Genomic DNA, 11,643 nt, shown 5'->3' with positions numbered 1-11,643 from the left:
AACGTCGCTCATGTATCCTAAGTCACGAACCAACTCTTTGACTTCCCACATACTAAAATAGTCAACATCATAGCCTTTCACTTCATGGACGTCGCCACCAACGTAGTTAAATGGGGTATGTGTCATTGTTCCACCGTGGTGCATGATTATATTGACAGCCATATCTGTAAACATATAAACGAGTGTAAGAAAAAATATTTGTCAATACAAGAAAACACAAAAAACAATAATATCTATCTATTGCATGAAATGAAATGATTTAATGTATATATATATATATATATATATATATATCATTAAAAATTATACATGCATGTTTTGGACTCAAGATGCCCAACTTAAGCTGATTTTGGAAGTTAGGTTGACATAGTTGGCAACCATTCAATTGGGAAAAAAGGACAAAACATAATAGTAATAATAAACATATACTTTTGCACATGCATGTTATAGGTGCAAAGTGCACTTTTCGCTCATTGTTATATGTGGAAAGCTCAACAAATGCATACAATACATGTAAAAAATTTCTCTTTCTATAAGAACCATTAACCTATTCAATGCCTTAAATTATGCAAAAATTCATCAATATACGTAAAAGATGCAGGTTTAAGTTACATTTGCTACTTAATAACTTTCCATAGGATCACTATTTTGCCAAAGTCACCATTACATTATATTAATATACATGTCCATCATGCTTGCTAAATATTAAGAGAATGAGAGATTAGAAACTGTCTAATCTGGAAATGTTATGGAAATGTTAAAGATAAAGTTTCTTTAAAAAGAATTTTAAACAAGCTTATAAATAAATAAGTTTTAGATTATAGTAAATCCCACCAGATTGACATGAAATTTACCATGCACAATAGCATGGAGGGCATGTAATCCAAGAAAGTAGTTGAATATAGGTACAATTATATACACTTGTGAGCGTGAGAGATTAAATCTCATATTGGAAAGCTATCACAAGAGGATATAGACAATTTATCCTAGAAGACAGCTCATGAGATAATAAAACCTTCTGTTTAAGGCAAAATGTGGTTGAGCTAACTACTAAAGGAAAACATTTTTAAATATAAAGAACAGTATATATATATATATATATATATATATATATATATATATATATATATATATATATATATACCATCTTCAAATTACTATTTCATTATCAATGCCTCATCCAAATTAAATCCCATAATAAAATAACAGATAAATTAAACACCAAATTTGACTTCTACAAATTCAGAACATCAATCCACTTCTAGAATGAGCACGGTGAGTTGTATATTGAGCAAGTTGAGTTGTACATTAAATGGAAGGAAATTAAGCCCCACAGAAAAAAAAATTGATAGAATCCCTTCTGCCTAACACGACAAAATCCCCCTTGACCAAACCTGCCAGTGCACACGACACAACAACTGTCTCATTCCAGGACCACAACCAAGGTGGACCACACCCACTGCCAATCAACACTAATATTGGCTCAAAAGTGCAATATTCGACAGATGTTGGACAAAAAACAAGTTGCGGATGGGGACAGATGTTGGACAAAAAACAGGTTGGGGATGGGGTTTCGACCAAATGCTTCCAACACAACAAAAAAATTCAAAAAACAACTATTAAAGGCTTCCATTTCAGTCAATCAACAAAACCCACAAAGAAATTTCGGAAAATACCTTCGTCGAAACCAGATTTTTTCCGATTCAAAATATTGTGATTTGACGGAAACCTAGCCGGAAAAGTGACGCCGAAATGGGTGATTTAACCGGTGGGTACTGTCGCCGGTGGCCTCTGTCGCCGGTGGTTCTGTCTCCGGTGGGTCCTGTCGCCGGCGGGGTCTGCGTCGGTGTGGCGTCTGCGTCGGTGGGTTGCCGCTTGAGGTGTATCGGGAGGCTGGTATTGTGACCGTATGAAACTTGAGGGTTTCAAAAAATAAGCCCTCAAGTTTAAGCCAAACTCACCGTTTTGGATGGTCCAAAACGGTGAGTTTTATATCCTACGTGTCCAATGTGAACACGTAGGATACAAAATTCTACTGAGGTGGACTTAAGTAAAACGGTGCGTTTAACTCAAATAACGGAAGTTAACAAAAATTAACGGTAAGGAGTTTTTAAGTAGTCTCGAGTGACCCAGGGATTAAATTTCCGAAAAAAAATACCCAGGGAGTTTTTAAAAAAAGCGCGTTTACCTAAGGATTTTAGATATGATTTCCCTAAAATTAAAGTTGGACCCAAATGACTTATAGGAAGTTCATTCATAAAGTACATTATTTATAAAGTACTCATTTAGGGAGGTATTGCACATCGTGATGCATGGAAGGGACGACTTACCATATAAAAGCTTTTCTGCCATGATTCATGTGTGGTATTCTTTGAGTGAGTGGGAGGATTCCATGAATGGTTGAAATAAATGAAGTATTGGTCATATCATAGAACTGAACACCATAAGGAATTTATGTGTCATAAGGGCCAAGTGGGAGAATGTAAGAAATTCTATTTAAAGTATGTCCATTATGTCACATATATTATTGTAATTATAAAATTACGGTGTTCAGTAATTTATTCCAATTAAAGTTTATTGTGTAAAATCAAATATTCTGAATTAAATCATTGATTTAATTCTTGTGGAACAAGTATTTGATTTCATTAATGATTTTATTTTTGTGGAATCAATTAGCTGTATTGATTTGATTTTTATTCCTTGATGGGAGGAATAATTAAGGTAACAGCTCTAATTGAGGGTCCCCTGACCTACCTATAAATAAGGCCTGTGTATTCCATCAATTGGCACTTACTGGTAGGCATAGGTCAGAAGAACCTCTCAATATTTTGTTTTCCAGATTTGTTTCTGTGAAGCTGTTCTTCAATTGGCTTGAGCAAAACATTGCTAGAGGTATTTATATAATTATTCATTCCGCTGCTAATTTTATTGTCAATTAGCATTTAATTATATATTGAATTCTTACAGACTATACACAACCAATTTAAAAAGTACAATAGAAAATCATTGGGAAGCATATTTACAATAATGAATACGGTATCAAATATTTTCGTAATATATTGAGAATATTATGAGAATATAATATTATGGAAATATAATATTATAACAAAACCGAATACTTGGTCATCACCCAATGAACCCAACTTTAACCATAAAGCGTCACACTAGATCCCATCTCTTAATACATGCATTAGCATTGCTCCTCACGATCCAAGTAGGAAATTATGGTTGCAGGAGTCACGAGATTTAGGGAACGCCACATCAGGAAAGTCTCCAATAAGTACGTGCCATATGGCTAGTCATTATATATGGCAAACTGGCTAAAAAAAGTAGTAGACAACACGTAAAATGGGACTTTCATCTCCTCTCAAACTCCATCTTCTATTCTCCTCAATCATGTCAGGCCGACTTAAGCATTGAACATATCTCCCATTGGCTCGCTCCGATAAACTATAATATACTTATCTTTCCCTTCTTTGCAGGTACCTTAGATCGGTACTTCGGCCCATGGTCAATTGAAGAATATCTATTTAGATCATCACAACCTACTGCTTGATTAATTTGCTAGTACATTTCACTACTCTATTAGTTTGTGTGGAGTGAAGAAAAGTCTTTTAAGCTAGCATGGGTTTAGCTTTACGACTTGCTAGGGCATCCTGCTAACATGAGATAAGTAGTGCTATAACATGAAGGGACTCACTTATTAATTATGAGGTGAGGCTCTACTTTGTGTACCTATTTTTTCTGTTAAATTTTTAGTTTTCCTAAAAGTTTTAAGCTTTTGGGACAACTGGTGATTTAACATGGTATCAGAGTCAAAGGTCATGGGATCAAACATCGACTCCGCCAAATCACTCCCATTTAAATTAAATATTCCACGTGTTGGGGCTCATCTATTAAAATGGAGTTTTAGCCCATACATGAAAGGGAGTATTAAAGTAATAATTAAATGATTAAATTTACCTCTTCCTATTAATTTTAGCTTTTGAAATAACTGGTGATTTCCTTACCTGCTATTTGATGCCTTATTTTTCTCTCATTTCTACCCATTTTTTCTTCTCTATTTTGATGTGATGTTGTGTTCTTTTTTTCAGACCGTCCATTATTTTAACAATCAATCTTTTGAAGTTGACAATTATATGATGAGTTGTTTAAACTTTACTTCAAATCCAAGATTAAATACCTATTAATGATGACCAGAGCTTTTTTATTGAACTCTCTAATATTTAGTTAAAATTTGACTAAAAAAAATTCATTTTTTAAAATTTAACTAGTTAACTTTTCAAAAGCACCACACAATAAACTCTCTAAATTCTATTTAAATATAATTTTTATCCCATCTTTATTCTTTTTTTTATTCTCAAAAGCACCCATGGAGAGAGAAGGGGGAAGAGGAGGGAAATGAATATAAAAATGTGTGAAAATGAGATAAGGAGGAAGATTATTTCTCCAAACATAAAATAAAATAAAATATTTAATTCAACGTAGTGGTTCCACCCATACACCTATGATATTAAGCCCGGGAGTTTTTACCGGTTTTGTAACTTTCGCTTTAGATGAATGTCAACGTAAGCATTACAATATGTTATATATGCTAAATCATCAACAGTCTCCTTAATTTTATTATAAATAGCTTAAATATGCTTAAGCTCCCTCAAATATCAACCATTTTCAAAAGAGCCACACAAACTGACATGTGTGATACTAGGAAACATCAAACTACGTACTATTTTGTGGCAAAAGTGCCACTTTGTTAGCGTTGAAGTTGACGGTTGATCGATAGAATGGATGAAAAAAAAAAAAAAAAAACGAAAATAGTCTCATTTTAGCCATTGAAAAACCAAATTTACATTTTATAAGGTGTATAAGGTGGTGCAACGTACCCCCATGAAAAGTTGGGAGGGTGGGTTGTGGTGGGTTAACGGGGGTGGCTCACAACCAACCCCTGACCTATTGGGGTGACTTATTTGTTACAAAATTATAATTTGATGTATCCAAGTGTTACATATGTCAGTTTGTGATGTCTTTTTTTTAAAAAAATGATTGGTAGTTTATGAGGATTACGTGTATTTAACCCTTATTTAATACTCTAATATTATAAAAAACCAAATCTCTAGAAAATACATATAAGCAAAATTTGAATGCTAAAGAGAAATATTAGAACATGGAACATGAAAAACTCTACATTAGTTGTGTTAGAAAAGATAACTTATTTGATAAAGCAAATTAAGAAAGTGAGAAAATATATTTTTAAGATCATTTTTTTTCAAAAAGATGGTGAAAATCTCTTTGTGGTGACAATACTATTGGAGAGATAATGCATTTTTTGCCAATGCAGTTTGGGTTTTGACACGTAACTCTCTAAATTAATTTTAAAAAGAGATTAATCACTCTCTGGTGTAAGCAAAAAAGGACAAATTACTGATATGAAAAAAGTTGACGGAATCTATTAATGTGCCACCGTAGCCTGGATTAAGCCAGCCAAAGAGGGTGGCCAAACAACCTGGCCTCATGACCGCCATTAATTAGTGGTGGTTTAGTGACCACCTCCTCAAATTTTTTTTTTTATTATTATTTTTCTTTTCTTTTTTTCTTTTTTTTTTATGCCATTTGGGCGGGCGAGGTTGGCCAAACCAGCAACTCCCACATATGCTCAAATAGCCATTGGGGTTGTTCAATCACCCTCATTTAGCACACTAACGGATTCTGTCAACTTTTTCATTTGCATTATATAATTTCTTCTTTTTTGCTTACCTCATAGAGTGATTAATCACTTTTTAAAACTTACAGGGCAATTTGTCAAAACTTTAAATCACATGGACCAAAAATGCATTTATTCTTATTAATAATTAGAGCATTACACTTAAGCCTTGCCTTACTAATATATTTATATTCCCATTTTTCAGTAAGTTTATTTATTTTTATTTTTTGCAAGTGCTGAAAATAGAATAATTAATACTATTCAATGCATGCATGCATGCATACATGAGTAAACTCCATGCACTTAATTCAATCAGGAGATTATTAGAACCTCGACCACCAATGTGAGGGGATAACATTCCCACTTGCCAAACCAAACATTAAGGCTATTTACAATATCTATTTAATGCGTTAATCCCAACCACGATTCTCTTTTCCTTCTATACAAGGAAAGAATAGGATCCTCTCCATTTCACTTGGCTTAGCTTTTAAGAATTATATATCAAAAAAAAAAAAAGCTTTTAAGAATTAATGAACCCTAGCTAGCTTGTTATTTCCTGTCAAGAGCACCCACTTGTTATAGACCATAGGATCGATATTAATGATGTTGCATGTTCCCTGATGGAGCAAATATTGTGATTAATTACTATGGCGACACTCTGGCGTCCACCCTCTTGAAATGTGCAAGGGAGGCTAATTCATGCAGAGCCTCAGAGATCTTCTCTATGTATGGCACGATATCCACTAGAATTAAAGCAACTGCACCAGTTGGAATGATCACTTGGAGATTATCATTTTCCCAAAGGCTCGTTGTATTGAGCAATGATTTCAGATTCTCCGCTGCCATTTTTGAGCGTTCAATATGGAGATTAACTGATGTTGGCTGGTTCATCACCTTTTTTAGCCCTAATGCTAATTCCTTCAGTGCTTGCCCAGATTCTGAGCAAATCTTTGTGCATGGCTCTTGGATTTTGCTTTGGAACTCACTTGGTGTCTGAAACTGAAAGGAACAAAAATAAGAGGCTTCAATTAATTAGTACACACAATTTTAGTCTACATAAATCTCTGCAGAAAAATGTCATATATATATATATATATATATATATATATATATATATATATCATTACATGTTTATGAAAGAGATTACCTGGATCTTAGTGTTAAGGTAGCTGTTAAGAGCGTCAACTTTGTATGCACATTGCCGACAAAGGGTTCCAATTTTGAGGTACTGTTTCCAAGGATGTTGGAACCCAAAACGAAAGTGCCACACTTCCCATCTTGCTAGATTTGCCTGAAACATTAAAAAACAGGTTTAAATCAGGTGGTGATGGAGATTTAAGAAATCATCACTTATTTTAAAAGATTTAAATAATAGAAATAAAAGAATTTAATCATTTAATTTATATTTTAACAATGACTATAAGAATTGGATACCCACCATAGATTCTTCGGTTTCTTGTGAAGTGAGAACGCTTTTATATCCTTGAAGAAATGATTTATCATCCATGGACGGCCCTTCTTCTGTTATGTTGAAGTATTCACCCCCAAATCCTGCAAGTAATTAACAAAACAACGCAATTAATTATGAAATAAATAAAATAGAAATGAGTTATATATATATATATATATATATATATATATACCTTCTAAGGATTTCCCAAGCTTTTCCATGTTGTTAGCTACCAGATTGTTAAGATTCTCTCCAATCCAAACAGGGCGTATACAAATGCATATAACAATGGCAGTAAAACTACCAACCACGATTGTGGTTAGCCTCTGATAGGCCATAACTAGCAGCTGATCATTCTCTCGGTAACTCGATACGGATATCAAGGAGAAGGTCAATATGAATATCATCAGTCCATAATCATATCTTGCCTTCATTGCTGGAATGAATCTTGCAAATGTAACTGTTGCAGCTGCATGAGCACCACAATGAAATGAGTTTGACAATTTTGAACTAAATATAAAACACAAAGAATCCGACTTAATGTAACACATATATATATATATATACCTATCAAAAAGACAAAGAACCCAAGTATTATGGGCCGCCCTGTGTCACCAGACAGAGTTGCTAGGGAATGGACTCCAATACCTAGAGCACCAGCTGATAAGGTTGCCAGCATCCTGTTTAAGCCTTTTCCTAGTGTTGCTCCTTTAAAAGATGGCAAAAGAAAACCAAAATCAGAAATTGTCAGCTCCATGTCATTAGTACGTTGTTCTCAGGGGCGGACCAAAGTGTAAGGGTGGGGACGAATCTCCCCCAAATTTTTTACAATTCTTTATAAAATATACATATTTTATGAATTCGTTTCCCCAAATTTGATATATTTGTCCCCCCAAAATTAACATTTTATGCGTCATTCTTAGCCATCTTCCACATATCTTGTTTTTACTTGCATTTATTTGTGCAAAAGAGTAGAATTGATGAAAATATTTTTATTTATTTTTTGAGTGACTATTTTGTAGTTATTTGGGTTTACAATATTTATTTTTGGTATCATTTTTTTTGAACTCTATAGATCGTGTTTAGTTGTTTATATTATTGTGTTTAGTTCTTTATATTATTGTGTCTTTGTGATGATATGAGATTAAATTTAAAAATTCTATGTTTTTATTTTATATAAACAAGTACAAACACACATATAAATAATTTTTTTTTTTTTTTGACATGTCCGCACAAAAGGGGGCAAGAAGATTCGAACTAGTAACCTCCGCTTTATTAAGCGTGGTCCCAGCCGATTGAGCTAGCTCTTGGGGACTATTTTTGTGCTTTTGTGTTTATATAATAAGTTAATGTTTCTAACTTATCAACAAAAAAAAAATCAGTCTCCACACACCAAAAATCCTAGTTCCGCCCCTTATTGTTCTATTGTAAATAAATTCATCAATCTTGTAAACAAATTGGAAGCTTACCAACAGAAAACTCGCAGACAAGAATGACAGTAAAAACAGCCCACATTGAATTGGCACCAAAACCATCATAGAGTGGTCGGATGTAGTAGAATAAGGAAATCAAGGTGACAGCCAGCCCTACTTTTAGGGAATGAGTAATTCTTCGTGGATCATCTTCTCCAAATTTCTTTATCTTCTCTGCAACATCTACTACCTTTCCCCATAACTTCTCAGGCAAGGCCTTGAGCAGTCCCCATGCATTTTCATGATCATTTTGAGATTCAATAGTCATTTCTATGCGTTGTAAGGGAAGATAGCAATAGTTGAGAGAGAATGATCGATGTGGGAATAGCCCTACAAGAGTGAAAGGAGATGAGGGCTTGGCTGCAGCTATATAAAATGTTTTGCAATAATGTATTATAGAGTCAAATTCACTCAACGACTCCAAACAACACCTAGAGGGTGGTGAATAAGTGTTTTCCAATAAAACCAACAAATAAAAAAAAAAATAGCAGCCACACAATCAATCGCCAAAATTAATCAAAGCAATAAAGATATCTCACACAACAATTTTGGTGATAAAATTAAAGCCTTTGAAAGAACTCTTTAGAGGTCAAATCACTCCACTAGCTATATAAGATTAATTATGCAATCAGTTTATACTAACAAAGTCTTTGCAGTAAAAATCTAACTTGTATTTAATAAATGACCCATTTGTCTCCTACCGCAATAACTCCAAAACTCTGACTAATCTTCTACTTTGTCTCATCTACAACACAGAACCCTAATAGCTAGTGTTATAATATATTAGGATTTGGATTCTCTCAGATTTTCTAAAATATGAGATTTTCAGATTTTAAAATTTGAGTAATCCATTACAACTAACGGTCCAAATAAATGCAAAGTTTGTGTGTTACTAGGGCGTTTGGTTTTCAACATACCAAACCCACTTATCTCGGTAACACGCAAAACTCTGCATTTATTTGGGCCGTTTGATGTAATGGAGGGCCAGTATTTTAAAATCTGAGAATCTCATATTTTAGATCATATTATGGGATTTGACATTATGAGAGTAAAATCTCTTATTTTTATTTTCTTTTAATCAATAAATTATATAGTGCAATAAAAAGATCATTTTTTGCTCATAAAAGTTCTTGGTGGCAAGAGGTCATAGGCCCAATCCATAGTTGTTGTGGTCCCACTCACTATGGACCTATAATCTCTTGCCATCTAAGACTTTTGTGGGCCAAAAATAGTATTTTTATTGCACTATAGCATATCTCCTTTTAATCCGCTTTTCATTTTATATTTCCATAGCCAGGGGCCGAACCACCCCTAGCCTTGGGAGGTCTGCGAGTGGTCCCAAAAAAAAAAAAAAGATTAAATACTTTTAAAAATTAGCTTTGTACCCTTTAAACTTTTTTTTCTAAAAAAAAAAAAAAAAAATTACCCCCCAAACTAAGGAAAATGATCTTCTCCATTTCATTTGAAATGGAAAATATCTATTTAGTCTATTTATGGGGGTAATATGGTCATTTTCTTTTGGAGGATAAAATTTTTGGACAAATTTGTCTTCCTAAATGTGCTAAAGGATCCATTTCTCTAAACTAAATATTCTAATTCTGCCTCTGTACATAGCATTAAATTATATTTCATGATATCAGAGCCATGATTAATGATTCCCAAGGTACGTCCGGTAGAATTTTGTCTTTCTTCTGCCATCACAAAAGCAATGCTTAGTCCCTTTCAACTTTGTTTCAATTTGTGGCAATTCTTTTTCTCTTGAGTCTATCTGGGATGTGCATCATGTGCGTAAGAAAAGAAAAAAAATCCTCTTTCCCAACTCCCTTACTTCAATTTTAGAGTCATCGTCTCCACCAGAATACTGTAAGTCTTTTTTTTTTTTTTTTTTTTTTCTTTCTTTTTCTTTTTTTTTTTTTTTTTTTTCTTTTATTTTGTGTTTGTTTGGGTTTTTTCTTTTATTTTTCCCTTTTCTCTTCGACAACATCACTGCCGATTTCGTCTCCTCCCGCACCTCCTACGGCGAATCTCACTCCTGACTCATCTCCGGCAGATACCTTTGATGGAGAGACGTTTTTGGACTTGCAGAGACAATCCCAGTGGAAGAGAATATTCGAGCCAAAAAAAAGCTCGTCTGTGCAGACAATCAGCCAAATATGGAGACCACGAAGATATGGAAAGTCCATCAACAGCAAATTCTTGCGGAGTTTAGTTAAATATAGTTTAATGTTTGGAGTCTATCCTTATTAATTTGGAGCTTCTCGCATGCTGAAGGTGTACGTTGTGTTATAGGTAGAACATGATTCTTTCCGGTTCATTGTTTATATATTGGAAGAGTATTTTTGTCTTTTCACTTTTTGAGATGACAAAAATACTCCTCTAATATAAATAAGGAAAATGCTAGGTGTTTTCCTGGTATTCTCCTAGTGTCCTCCTACTCCTACGTAAATATTATTTTATAAATACCAAGTGAGATATATAAGAGCAACTTTCTTTTTTTATTTTTTAGAAAATAATATCCACATAAGACCAGGAGAACACTAGAAGAACACCAAGAGAGCACCTAGCATTTCCCTATAAATAACTGGATATTATCCAGTTCAAATGAATTAGAAAGAATCCTAATCCGAAATAATTATTGGATAGTTGAAATATGTTTAGATTTGGGATAAACGCAAAATTGGTCAATGTGGTTGACTTAAATTATAACTCACTCCCTTAGGTATAAAACATAATTTATAGGTCCCTATAGTTGGCATAAATTACAAATCACTCCCTACGTTATAAAAAATAATTTATAGGTCTTCATGAGAGTAGACCAAAATAACAGTTTACTCCCTGAAATCAATTTCCTATAAACAACTTTACAAAATCCATTACTTTACCACATCATACTCAATAAAAACAGTAACATGTGTTATTATTAAGTCCGACTTTCAAAAATGACAATTAGGATTTTTCACATCATTTTAGGATGCCAGCTAAGATAATATACATTAGCCCTCACTCCACGTCAAATTCTT

The 11,643-nt window shown here is 33.6% G+C and overlaps 1 protein-coding gene across 1 annotated transcript; it reads right to left on the bottom strand.

The window, feature by feature from the left end:
• Positions 1-6,024: 6,024 nt before the first annotated feature.
• LOC132164649 (aluminum-activated malate transporter 8-like) lies at positions 6,025-8,961 on the bottom strand. Its single transcript, XM_059575191.2, has 6 exons — positions 8,621-8,961; positions 7,719-7,859; positions 7,345-7,620; positions 7,140-7,252; positions 6,849-6,992; positions 6,025-6,700 (listed from the first exon to the last, which is right to left on the bottom strand). The coding sequence occupies exons 1-6, from the start codon at positions 8,889-8,891 to the stop codon at positions 6,347-6,349; spliced, it is 1,299 nt and encodes a 432-aa protein (XP_059431174.2). The 5' UTR covers positions 8,892-8,961; the 3' UTR covers positions 6,025-6,346.
• Positions 8,962-11,643: the final 2,682 nt, after the last annotated feature.

This window comes from Corylus avellana, chromosome 8, assembly GCF_965113065.1.
Source record: "Corylus avellana chromosome 8, dhCorAvel1.hap1.2, whole genome shotgun sequence".
In the NCBI taxonomy this organism is placed as follows: Eukaryota; Viridiplantae; Streptophyta; class Magnoliopsida; order Fagales; family Betulaceae; genus Corylus; species Corylus avellana.
Note: the sequence above shows the minus strand (reverse complement) of the source record. Positions and strands in the feature narration are given on the sequence as shown.